Below are 14,151 nucleotides of genomic sequence, written 5' to 3'. Positions count from 1 at the left end.
AGTTTATAGCACTTTCACACTGGACCCCATTTAAAGTCCCTCCCAGAAGACGATTAGTAATCGAACCTTCGTGTCCTGGATTAACAGTCAAGTGTGTTACCACTAGGCCACAGATTCGCCACTATATTGTTCAAACTAATGCAGGCTCCTTTAAATATGTCTGAAAAATAGTTGACGGTTTTATTTCCTAGTTATTATAAATATTCCACTGATTTGTCATTTATAAAAAGATACTCATGGTTACATATTTATTTCTTTATTACAAAAATGCATAAATATTCTCAGACAGATTGCACATTTAAACAACCTTTACAGGGTTTTGAGGTTAAGAAGCAATCTTGTGGTATTGAGACAATGGGAAACGTGTTGAACATGTAACATTTCTTATATTTGTAGATTATGCACATACATCCTTGTAAGCATACTTCGCGAACATTTCGACCAGAAGTAAAAGACATTCAAAGGGGATGTTCACGTCGTTTACAATGAATAATTAGTACTATGCTAATTTGCTCCATGAAGAAGTACGAAAATCAATTAAGTCTTTGAAATGTTTCAATAAGTATACCTATCACGTTAACAATAACAAAATCTGTGTTATCACTGTTTATGTTAACCAACAACCTAACAAACAAATACATACAAATTAGCAATTTACAGCTAACAAGAAAACATTAAAGAGAAAAAACAACAAATCACATTCAGTTCAAATTCATCGACAATCACTGAGGACAAAGAAACACTTCAAGAAAAATCAAAATCAAATGACACTATCGCTCAACCCTGAAAGCTTGCAATGGCACATCTGGGAATTTTATGTGTGTAATCACACACTCCGAATCTGTCATCAAAAGAAGTGCTGGGTGGGCAAGTTCCCCGATAATCTCGTCCTTGTACGCAGTCGATGTATTTGCTGCAATCATCGGGGTCTAAATAAATACCATCTTGCTTTCCAGTACAAATATTCGGGGGAATTGTGTTTTGTGCAGTAGGTTGTACTGGTGGTTCTTGTACGTGTTGTGGTGATGGTAGGTTTGGTTGGAAACTGTTTGAATTTTCCTGTTGACCGCCAATCGCACCAAACGCCGACAACTTGGGTGGTGGACCGGGCATTGCTTGTCCTAAAAAATAAACAAATTGCTGTATATATTGTGACATTTTGAAAACAAAAGTACAAGTGTAAGTTAATCTGCAATATTTCATTTAAACCAAGCAAAAAGCATATTTTGCAATAAGGAGAATCCAAGACAATATAAGTCCAGCATATGTTAATGAATGACTTGCATAAGCTTTTTTATTACTCTAAACAAGAATGGACAGTTTGAACTTAATATTTTAAACGTTTTTTTTTATGTTTCTAACAAAACCATAAACATATCATAATTTCTAAGTATAAAAAGGGCTATTATTCAGAAAATATTTAAGCATTCGTTATTTTACATAATATGATGAAGTTTAGAAAGTATGAACTTGAATTCTTGAACAGTTAAAAGTTGTATACAAAAAAACTGAAATAATGTGGACGGACGGACAGACAGATGGATTTTTTTTAAATAATGAATAATACGATACAACTTAATGAAGAATCCCATTATCATTAAGCTCAATTTGTTTTTTTTGCATTGCAGAAGGGTAATTCTAAAAAATAAACGACAAAAAATGCTCGTACTGATTATTTCCCCTTGGGGACCGCTCATGGTGGTAAGGGCTCTCCAGAATTCCGTTATCCACGAAGACCAATCGAGCCATGGCGGTGTTGACTGACCAAAGCCTGCCGATGCCTGGGTTTCCGGTCTTCTCTGTGAGAAGGTTCTTCTTGGTTGTTGTACTGGCTGGGCGGGAGGAGCAGGTGGGGCAGGGGCAGTCCGGGCGTCTTGGGACTTCGTTTGACCCCATGGATCAGTTTGCGGTATAAATGAGACGGGAACGTCGACGATTCGTCTTGGCCCTGACGAAGGCTGATGCCATGATTGAGCGGACTGAATCTGCTGTTGCCGAGGCGGGATTATCGGTCGTCTTCTTGGCGTCGGTGGACGTGGCCGTGTTGTCGTGGTGGTGGTGGTGGTGGTGGTTGTAGTTGTTGTAGGTCGTGTTCGCCTAGTTGTAGCAGGATCCTTTGAAGTGGCTACAATTCCCACTTGTGAAGCAAAATTCCTTTCGCAGTAGACGTTCTCCGGCCAGTCACAGAAATTGGACTCTGAGTTCCATCGCAACGGAGCAGTGCATTTGAATTTAAAGGACAGGCCATCGGCGCAAATGTAGTAACCGTCACAGCTTTTAGGATTTGGGTAATATGTGTTTATATTTGGAGGACAGTCGAAGTCGTTTGTAAGATGAGGTAAGTCTGCAAAAGAGATCGATGTGCGATTTGTCATAGAATAAACAATGATAATTGTCAATTATGTATCTTGTATAAGTAATTTTAAAATAATTCATCTCTGCCGTAAGGTTAATCTTATCGATTATTCGTGGTGCAGAAATTGAAATAAATTTGCAAAGGCATCAAATAAATTATTGTAAAACGATCAATTGAATGGTACCATTTGTTAGTCTTGAAACATTTTGTCTAAGACAGTCTTACATTTAAACCTGGGGCAGGTGTTTATTTGTTTCTTTTTTGCACCAAAAACTTTACATTTTCGGCCAACCAAATTAAAACGTTAAACATAAAATGAAATCTAAATAAAAACTAATGTAACAAGAAATGTTTCACAAAAGCTATTTGACTCCTTAATTGAGGCCGCAGTTATAAAAAAGGACATGTGCTTTGGTAATATAGACAATGGATCGACCCTCACACAGTCTGACTCTGTAATTTAAATTAAGAATACATATATCTTACTAGTATTGGCCTGGTTCCCACCGCTGCTACTACTTCCACCGGGAACAGGAGCGGGGAGGGCGGGTCTGTCCGCAGGATCGGGCTGCACTCGATTTCTGGTGAATTAATAAAAATCATATAGTGATACTGTTAATAGTATATAATCGGAGACGGTTTCGCTTAGTATTAAAAGATAAAGGGTACATGTATTTAGGTTTCAAGATAAGATTTGCCTTTTGCGTTTTATCTTTATTAAGGATTGTTGGGATTAAGAGTGAGGTTTGTGCACATAAACTGGTCTAAACTCCCAGTAAATTTACATTTTACTGACCGTTCCAAGGCGGTACCTAACACTTCTTGATAAACATACCTATTTTTTTATATATAGTGTGTATACACTTTGCTGTTTGTGGAGTTTTGTGCTGTTCTTCCATGTTTCATGTTTGTGATTTTTTGTTTTTGTGTTAATGTCTTTAGCATTTACCCAGTGCCATTCAACCGGGTTTATGTTTAAACATTTTGCTACTGAGCTTGTTTCTGCAGCTTTTGCATAAATATTCAAAATGAATGCTCGTTTGCAAAAGTCGAAATAAATATTGTTTCGCACATCATTCATAAGAAATTTTTTAATCATTATAAATTACATTCATACAGAGCAGGCGTTTTGTAATTTAAATTTTAAACATGAAAATATTATCTAATTCGTAATATATTATATTTTTAAATACTGCTATATTGCCAAATTACATTACTGAATCAAGGAAAAGTCGACCAAGTTGCGCAGTAAAGCAGATGCAAGTTGTTTGGCATAAAAAGTTGTCCTTTTATCTATTGTTATTAAATGTTTATTTTAAACGTTATTTTTACAAATGCAATTACAAATTATACAGATGAATAAGATAACGACCAATTCATCTAAATAAATTTACCTATAAAACGAATGGCAAGTACATTTAATATATTATAATTTATGAATTTAAACACACTTTTGACATCTGTAGCATACTAATAAATTGCTTCCCGACATCTCTTTAGGACAAATGCAGAAAGTGATAGATATATGTGGAATTGTATCATGTTCTCGCCCGGGTGAACCTAGGCAAACTGTTACAAATTACATTTGATTTATTGTTGCTCAATTTTGTTTTCATTTCTAATACAGCCCCAAGTTTAATCAACTTATATATGTAGCTAAATAACCAAACTATGACACTCTGATAATTTCAATTTACTACTAAAATATATCTTCATTGAATCCGCCCCCAGTTGGGTCCAATACATATTCAAAACAGTAGGCTTACGGTCTTGATCTAGGAGGCACGGGTATTGTGCCTCTGAGTTCGTTGTTGATAGCGTTCATAAGGGGGTACGGCCCGTATCCACATTGGTTCTTGTAATCGTCAAGGTCAAGTGCCCAAACCATCACGCCAGAAAACCCATTTTGCTTCAACCATTGTACCTGTTAATATAATTATGAATTATATTATTGTTAAATAAAATATGAGACTACTAATTTAAGCACAAACGCTTCTAGGCTGGTCCCTGGAGTTTCTACTGTGTATTTTATTTTATCTGTTCCTCATGTAACTAATCCTTTAACGAATTTGGACTTTAAATCTGCATATAAAATATTTCGTATGTAAATAATTAACTTGTGCTCTTGATATTACAGTTGTGCAAGAAGTAATTGTGTTTGCATTCGTGTATTACATCAGACAAGTGTAACCGTGAGGTATTGCATATGCTGTATCACAGTTTAATGTAACTGTAACGCATGCCATTTATCAAAATTATAACTAAAATAACAAATGTATCATAATTAACAAAAACATTATCAGACCAGCACAAAAACTGCCATGATAATTGCCGTTGAAATAAGCTTCTAAAGCAGTAGTTTCAAAATAGAAGTTTGTTACAATAATACGAAGGAAACTACGTGGACAAGCCCAGGAGCCATCAATGAAATCATGAAGGTTTAAAGCCTTACAGAAAATACTTAACAAGAGAAACACAAACACAACTTCACACAAAAAAATCCTGAATTGGCTTGAATTACTCCCTCGTTCAAACTGAAGGAACCATTTCTTTATACTAAAGGTAAGAATTCCCGATTGGCTCGATTGTTCCGAGGCTCGAGGTTTTTCGCCGGTCCCTCGGAGTTAGTCATTTTAAAAATAAATACTGGGGTTACCGCATTGGAACGGTCAGCGAATCCAAATGAGATGTAAAATACCTTATCAGAATTCAACCTCAAACTTTTCAAAAGTGTTATCAATTATTACCAAATGAAACATATGAACATAATGGGAGCAAGCATTTACTTGAAGACAAAAAAGTATACAATAAGTTCAGGTTTACTAAACATATGGAGGTCTGCTTAAAAGAATACAAGATAGTCTATTGCGTATTTATGATAAACGAGTACATTTGATGGATAATAATAAAACAAACGTTTAAAAAGTTTTTGTATAAAATAGATATATTTACTGTTTTCATTTCCTTTAAAAGCCAATTAAGATGTGATTTATTATAAGATTTTTACATAAAACACACATATTGAAATGTTATATTTTTTTAAGAAAGGTAGTTAACTAAATTTGATTGTCGTTGCTTCTCTTTTAATGTATCGAAATTGTGAAAACCTCGGTTAAACCACGATGGAGAATCGATTCGTGGTATTCATGAATGCTTTATGATGAAGCAGGTGCGTTCCCATTCGAAAAAAAACCCCATGTTTTTTATGAAAGATATTCTTTGATTATCATGATGAATATGCAGCAAACGGAAACCGCATAATAAACACCTTTAAATTGGTATTTTTTGTCGCTGTGAATTGTGTCATTAGGTCATATTTGAAAATGTTTCTTGACTGTCGGTTTGTGAATTAAACTCATTCAATTTGCCAATATCTTTTTCGAATTTTAGTATCTAACGTCTCTAATCTCAGCAACAGAAGAGGCTACATATCGAAAGGTTTAAATTAAAGCACATTCCGTGTACATAATTATTTTAATGGGAATAAATGGATATTTTCTAAAATGCATTTTTCCCCCTCCCTTAAAATTGAACGCTCATGCTCCATTCTACCGCTGGATTCTTCATCGTGTAAGACTTATTCACACAACAAAACACGAAATGATTGCAAATATTTACATATAGAAACTCAAATGAAAGCACAAAAAACACAGCAAAAACGGTATTATTCGCGAAAATCTCAACCTCCTGACCGGTTGACCGGTGAAAGCTTTTGCTTGTTTAGAGACTTTTAACTTATTTGAAAAACAAAACAAACGAAAACAAATTGTCCTCAACCATACGTTTTTTTTCTCGAAAGTTGAGAGTATTAAAAAGGTCCTAGACCAACCTTAATTCTTAAGCTGTCAGCGTCGTCATACCCCACCCACTGGTCATTGTGAACAGCGTACGGAGCCTCCTGCTCTTTTATGTAATACGATTGTCCACCCTTTGTCAGCATATCACAGATCTGAAGCATAAAATAGAATTATCATCCCTTTATATTTCACAACATATGAAGCTTACCTAAAGCAAAATATTGAAGAATTATTTCTTGTAGTAATGGTAGTATTGACAACGTAGAAAGCCTCTACGATTTAGTAAGCATGTGCGCCCTTTTCCAGCATATTACATATCTTAAGCATAAAGTAAAGTTAAGCGTTCATGATCTCATAAGGAGCTTCCTGCTTATTAGAATGGAAGGTCTTCTGGACCATTGTCGATAGTTATATTTACTATCTGGAAAAAATCATAGATAGATACTAGTGATTAGGTTTGTATGTGGTGTTTGCATTTGTGTATGTGGTATCAGTTTGTTTTTGGTATTGGTATTTGTGTGTGTGATGCTAATATTTATATGTATAAAGTTAATTGTCGTTTGGGACCCTGCCTTATGCCCCTAAGCATGGTATATCTTTGAATTTTTAACAACTGAGCTTGTCTCTGTATTTTTTATTGTATTATTGTATTTCTGACTCCATATGGAGATTCTTGTCACATTTTCCAAGCGTTGACTATGTTGCACTCATCACTCCGGACAGTGAACAGTTTCAATCAAATCGGGGCAGCGATTTACCACTTTGGATGTACATTGTGTGGCTTTCGATTTCTTCCTTCAATATTCTATCTGCTGAGTTATCCACTGCTGTTTATATTGCATTATGAAATCGGTAATATGTCAGATACAAATACAAGGCAGTGAATTCAGTGGCCAATAAAGTATTAACAACCGATTTTTAATTTACCCTCAAATCTTTCAAATGTCATAACATGAAATAATTTATCCGTTTAACCTTGCACTACGGTTTGCCAAAATTAACAGCAATTAACAATACAGCACTTTGTTATATTAACCCGTTTTTAGATTAAACAATACATCTTTGTATTCAAGTTGACAGCATCTATTACACTACTGTTATCTATATTAGAGTTCCGTTATTTTATACCTAAAACGTGCAACTTTGTCAGATAGATGGCAGGTTTAAAGTTTATAATGAGCAAATCGCTTTTTAACTTTAGTTGGTTTTAATGTTTAGTTATACAGTGTTACAGCTTTGAATATATTTGGTAAACAAAAATACATTTTCTTTGGCTGCGTTCCATTATAATTGTACCAATGATTTGGAAAAACAATATTTTATGTAAATTAGAAAACGTTATTGCCACGTTGTTTTAGTTTGCGTCTGCAACGTTTCCTTGTTTATTTGATAAAATCGGTGAACGGAATTCTCGCGGTTTGAAAACTGGAGTGAGAACAAGAGAACTACTTGTAGGAAACTATGCAATGTATTCCATTTTTCAATGGGAATGGGATACTACTTTACTGTAAGACAGCTGACTTCATCTAGGAAACAGCACGTTCAGATTGAATACAAATGCAATAGTTGGTAAAATGACTACGTTTAAAGCTTAACAATAATAACTTACTTTTACAGTTCACATCCGCATCTCTTTCTATTGCAGTTAATCATACACAATTCTCACAAGCTTGTTCTACTACTGGATGATATAAGCTTATAACATCATCTTGAAAAAGAAAGAGTCTGACCTCATAATAAGCGAGGAAGCCACCCTCTCGCGAGTAGGTCCCGGCCTCTCCCTTGCCGCGTACGGGGGCCATGAGCCCATTTTCATATGAGTCTCTCAATGTGAAAGAACGCCCGTACAAGCCCATGCCGATAACCACCTTGTCTTTTGGGCACCCTTGTTGAACCCAGTAGTTCGCAGCCCAGTCCTGTTAAATAAAGACTCAAAATCTTGTATCCCAGTCATGTAAAATACTAATTCATAATAATGGGGCTCAGACCTGTAAAGTTGTGACTCATATAGTGGGGTTTAAATGTTATTTCCTCTAGAAGTATCTTTGAAATCATTGCAAATAGTTCATAGTGTATTTGTTTATTGGTTTTTGGAATTTTATTTGTAGAGTCTGAACAATTTGACGTCCGTTTCATTGTAGACCGGAACAGGAATTATTTAATGACATATTTTCATCAATTTGCTAAATATATTTGCGAAAATCAAATATTAACCGGTACTTAAGTAGCAGAAATAAAATGAAAAGATGGAACCAGTGATTAAAAATGGACAAGTATTACCATATTGAGAAATCGCTGGTCTCCGGTTTCCCCTGAATGTGGGAATAGTGGACTGTTGTGACCTGTTATATTCTCCCAACTGCCATGGAGATCGTACGTCATAACGCTGATAAAATCCATGTCCCTAAAGATTAACATATGTGTAACTGTTAGCAAAATATTACACTGAATATTAATATTGCTTGCATGTCAACGAATACACTTTTATAATATTCTCCAAATTGTTATTGATATCGTACGTCATAACGCTGATAAAATCCATGTCCCAGAAGATAAACATATGTTTAACTGTTAGCAAAATATTACACTGAATATTAATATTGCTTGCATGTCAACGAATACACTTTTATAATATTCTCCAAATTGTTATTGATATCGTACGTCATAAAGCTGATAAAATCCATGTCCCAGAAGATAAACATATGTGTAACTGTTAGCAAAATATTACACTGAATATTATTAATGCTTGCATGTCAACGAATACACTTTTATAATATTCTCCAAATTGTTATTGATATCGTACATCATAATGTCCCTGATAAAGATTGTAATGATAAATTATTGCACTAGTTACTATTGGGACCAAGTTTGCTAACACATTGATTCTAAGATTGAGAATTAGACCTATATACATATACCTGTAAAAACATTTTTTAACGATATCAAAATTATTATAAAACCTGTCATTTGTTACATATGAAGCAAATATCACCATAAAGGCTTAAGAATCAATTGCTGTGGTTGCATTGTTAGTATTGTTCTTTACTGTATTTGAATACATTAAATAGTATTATTTTCGTTATTTATAAGGTTCAATGCATATGGTTTATGTTTTGATTTCTGAAATAAATACCTGTTCAACCAAGGCTTTATAATCAAATTTTACACTATAACTATAATAATAATAATATACTTGATAAATCTTTTGTTTATGTAACTGTTTGGGTATTTTTGACATTGCACATTTTATCTCCTTTCGGCTCACATATACGTTAGTCTAATGAATGACCCTATATAGTTGACGCGTACAATCTGCTCCATGATGCTCCACACCGAAGGATGTTAGCAAGTTCGGGATAGTTTTAGCGAGTCTGATTGGTTTCGCCAAGTAGTTATGAAGGTAAAACTGATCATATATCTTGAAAACTGTTATCTGTACATTATTTGCATATTTGCTGTTGACATTAACTACATTAAATACATTATAAGACATTTAATTGGATTTTCATTTTCTAGTCTCTGACCAAGGACCAAGGACTCTAGTGAATATATCCCCAGGGCCCATGGTTACGAACAGCCTCAAGTAACTTATTTTAAATACCAAAGAATCACATTTATATTAATTGTGCAATTTCAAATAGTTCAAAATCACAAAATTTCATCATCACTAATCATCTAGCCGAATAGGTTACAATGAAAAGATTTGCAGTTTTGTCACATGAGTCTAAGCTCAGACTTGAGTTAGCAATGTCCCTAGGCCCTATTCACTTACATCTTGAGTCATAGTTTGACACTCAAAGTCAGAAAAGTGAATTCTCAAACCCTTGAAAACATCTTTAATATTAGTGTATTGGACAAAACGTGTTGTTCTGATTGTACAACAGTTAATTCATTAATATTATACAAGACTTTGCAGAATAATTGCTCTTCAAAATGCAATTTTACAATGAAATGAAAATATGAATTTCTGAGTTTGTATTGCAAATCAAACTAAAATATTCAGGGAATTCGGGCTCTGATGTCATATCTTAGATTTCTAACCGGACTGCAGCACACACACACACGCACGCACGCACGCACGCACGCACGCACGCACACACACTCGCGAGAGGGTTCGTGTTGTAAGGCACTGATGGGCGATGTTAAAAGCAGCGTAGTAAATGCGCCACTTCGTTGGGGTCAGATTGTTTGTTCGCGGAGGAATAAGTCACGTAGTAATATTGCCCAAATTTGGTGACAATGTCATAAGTGCATATTGACACTGAGAGAAAGCGCCGGTTATTTTAGGACAGATGAAGTGAGTGTTGAAAGTGTTTAACATGCTTCCAAATGATTACAGTTCTATATCGTTTGATGTTAAATAATTTGTCGAAAAGTACTAATCATGCAGACATAGCAGTCTTGAAGAAAATTATTATTCATTTTTTTATTAACCGCCAGGTAAATAGCCACACGTTACAAAATGAAGATTTGCACGTTAGTGAACAAGGGCCTACGAAATAAACAAATCGTACCGACGACTGCACTCAGTTTAACGGTTAAAATCATATTTGTTGTTCCCGTTTCTGATTTTTTTAAAAACAAAATTGGATCCATTTGATTTACGGTTAGTATTTAAGAGCTGTCAATGATGAATAGACTTTAATAAAATATATTGCAAACATCAATTTTGAATTAGAGTGCCACTTATGAAGACACTTAATGATTTGTGTCATTGTAGGGTAAAATGCTATTGAATTTTTTTTTTTGATGAATTAAGACTATATGATAATTTATTGCATGTAAACCATCTGCAAGAGTCTTCCATTGTCAGCATTTTAACTTTTTTATGACCGACCGACCTGCTGTATCAAGTTAAGAACAACGATCATTCATCATTCATCTTTGTTTATGACTTTGATCGATACATTTTTTGCTTACTAGGACCAAAAGTTTCATACATAACCCTTATTCATTTAATGCAACGTTTCAAAACTGATTAAGGCAAACTGATGATGTATTGCAAATATCAAGGCAATAAAATATTTAACCTATCAAAACCATTCATATATTAAAAAAATATGTTCTATTTCAAATGGAAGATCATCTGTCTTAAAATATGGCTATTACAGAGCTAAGTACGGGCTAAGTTAGAATAAAAAAAATAGCTAATGGTAAAATTAAACTATGAATGAAAAAATCGTGCTATTAATCAGCATGATACTCAATGCATGTCAGAACATTGTGCTTCTTCAAAATATTCAAATGTAAATATGTTATAAATGTTTGATTCAGATAAATTAACGAGTTTCTAGCTGTTAAGTCCATTAAGACAGTATTGGCCCTGCCCGACAGTATATAAACCATATTTTAACAGACATCCAAACATATATAAACTTGAACAGATGGTAAACACAACTAATAAAAAGGAATATTTGATCATGTGTAAAAGGGTATCTGTTATTCTTAAACAACTTCGTTAAACATTACTGATCTTATTTATCTTAGACTTTCTGCATATATTAGTTGACTCTCCCATTGTACTTAACCCATTTTATAACTCGTAAAGTTTCGTAAACACTGCTTGAATCCAATGATCCATGTGTAATATTTATCCTGTTAAACGGGACTATCTGGTCTTTAAATATTTGATTTATTTGAATGTATGTTATGTCTTTGAATCCTCAATTTGAGCATCTGAAATGTATTGTCTTTATCAATTACCTCAATTTTTTCATGTTGTGCATGAATTTGAGTGAATAAATGTGTTGACTTGACCTGACTTGAGTACTTTCTACCCTAAAATTTGCAAAATGCAAACAAAAATGGCGTCAATGGCTTAAAATTATAATTGCTTTAGACAGAGAACAAATTACCTGTTAACATGTAAATATATATCATTTTTGCCAGCGGAAAGAAAGAACAACTCATTGTTTGGTGACATTATGCTTGGCGTCATATTAAATTACAACCTCTTGAAATATTCAGATTCTATTATATGTATTTTTTATTTTAATTATTCCAGACCCCTGTCAAAGCATGATGTAATCATATGTGAATATTCAATTATTAAATAATAAAACCTGTATTCGTGCATATTAAAAAGCAATTTGGGGATAGTTTAATACGTAATTGATTGGTTTAATTTTGACATTCAAAAGGACGAATTTGAATAATTTAAGTTGTTAATTATAGTGGGGATATTTTGAAAAAGCTAAGTGTTTATGAACACAATAAAAGTCAATATACAAGTTTATGATTCGTGACAGAAACGACACAAAATAAAGACTGGCAGTTTATATCAATCGTTTTAAGTTATTTTATGGCCTAAGGAATGTTCGGCTTCTTTATCTCCAGCAATGCATCCCCTGTTTAATGCCATGGTGGCACACCAAGACGTCAACTGATGAAATTGAGAGTTATTTAGATGACAACATATACTACAGGTCCATCAAAATTAGGACAAATAAACACCTGTGCAAAATACCAAGGATTATTATTATCTATTTTTTTACTATTATTATTATTATTATTATCATCATAATTATTTTATCATTTTTATTATTATTATTATTATTATTATTATTATTATTATTATTATTATTATTATTATTATTATTATTTATGTTTTATTTAAATTTATATATTTATATATATATATTTTTTAATTATTATTTTCTTTTTTTTGGGGGGGGGACTTAAACAATGCCTTAGCCAGGCCATTATCTATACTGTTTTTTATCTCTCCTAAACTGGTTAATGTATAATAATTGTTGCACCAATATTGGCGATACATTAAAACATCGTTTGGTTTAACAAAATTAGTACACACCTTTCCGCCTTTATATTAAAGGATCCTAGGGAAAACCATAGTGAACTTGACTAGAAGTCCAACTCACCTACATACAGACGGGATGTCATAGGCGGTGTCAATTTTGTCTTTGCCAGCAGCCACAGCGGAAGTAAGCAGCAGGGCCGGACGGCCAGTTCGTCTGGCATCTTCGTCAAATGCCTGTCGAATTTCCTATCAAAACAAAACATACATTTGAATGAACAATCATTCTGTTGATCTGTGGTTTTCCAACATTCTGTTGCACCATTATAAGATTTTTTTAATTTACAAAGCACTCTGATTTCCAGCTTAAAGTTTAGTTAAAAAAAAAGACTTCTGCAATGGCGTATATGCTGACTTCAGATATCTAAGGTTTCCTAAAACTCCGGAAACTCCTAAATTCAATCCAGTTTTCTTAGAAATTACTTTACTCGTCACTCTTGTTTTGATTTCAGCATTGAAAATTAATTGTTCCATACCGAAACAAGCTGAGTGAATCTTTGTTTATCTTCTGGAGGACTTCCTCTATTGGCAGGGTATTCCCAATCAAGGTCCAGCCCATCGAAGTTGCGTTCTCTTGAAAAATATATGATATGGTATGTGTTTTTTATGATGTGTACAAAGGTACACAAAACGCAAAACTAATACGCCAAAATACATGGCGTAGAAAGTTATGCTCTCCGGAAAGACCTATACGCGCTATGTATGGCGTAGAAAGTTATACTCTCCGGAAAGACCTATACGCGCTATGTATGGCGTAGAAAGTTATGCTCTCCGGAAAGACCTATACGCGCTATGTATGGCGTAGAAAGTTATACTCTCCGGAAAGACCTATACGCGCTATGTATGGCGTAGAAAGTTATGCTCTCCGGAAAGACCTATACGCGCTATGTATGGCGTAGAAAGTTATGCTCTCCGGAAAGACCTATACGCGCTATGTATGGCGTAGAAAGTTATGCTTTCCGGAAAGACCTATACGCGCTATGTATGGCGTAGAAAGTTATGCTCTCCGGAAAGACCTATACGCGCTATGTATGGCGTAGAAAGTTATACTCTCCGGAAGAACCAAAACACGTTATTAACCAGTACGCGTTATATATAGCGAAGAAAGTTATGATTTCCAGAAAAAGAGCAGCACGCTGTGAATATAGAGCAAAAAGATATGCTCATCAGCAAACGGCCAATAT

General features: G+C 34.1%; 1 protein-coding gene across 1 annotated transcript in view; it reads right to left on the bottom strand.

Annotated features, from left to right (window-relative positions):
- Positions 1 to 234: 234 nt before the first annotated feature.
- The window catches only part of LOC128204505 (acidic mammalian chitinase-like), a 29,427-nt gene continuing 15,510 nt past the window's right edge, over positions 235 to 14,151 (bottom strand). Inside the window, exons 5-13 of the mRNA XM_052905922.1 lie at positions 13,444 to 13,540; positions 13,032 to 13,156; positions 8,434 to 8,557; positions 7,884 to 8,069; positions 6,186 to 6,305; positions 4,123 to 4,280; positions 2,843 to 2,937; positions 1,670 to 2,344; positions 235 to 1,121 (exon numbers count right to left, since the gene is read on the bottom strand). Of these exons, the coding sequence (XP_052761882.1) occupies positions 778 to 1,121; positions 1,670 to 2,344; positions 2,843 to 2,937; positions 4,123 to 4,280; positions 6,186 to 6,305; positions 7,884 to 8,069; positions 8,434 to 8,557; positions 13,032 to 13,156; positions 13,444 to 13,540 (1,924 nt within the window). The 3' untranslated portion in view covers positions 235 to 777. The remainder of the gene's footprint in view (positions 1,122 to 1,669; positions 2,345 to 2,842; positions 2,938 to 4,122; positions 4,281 to 6,185; positions 6,306 to 7,883; positions 8,070 to 8,433; positions 8,558 to 13,031; positions 13,157 to 13,443; positions 13,541 to 14,151) is intronic.

This window comes from Mya arenaria, chromosome 2 (genome assembly GCF_026914265.1).
Source record: "Mya arenaria isolate MELC-2E11 chromosome 2, ASM2691426v1".
NCBI lineage: Eukaryota > Metazoa > Mollusca > Bivalvia > Myida > Myidae > Mya > Mya arenaria.
Note: the sequence above shows the minus strand (reverse complement) of the source record. Positions and strands in the feature narration are given on the sequence as shown.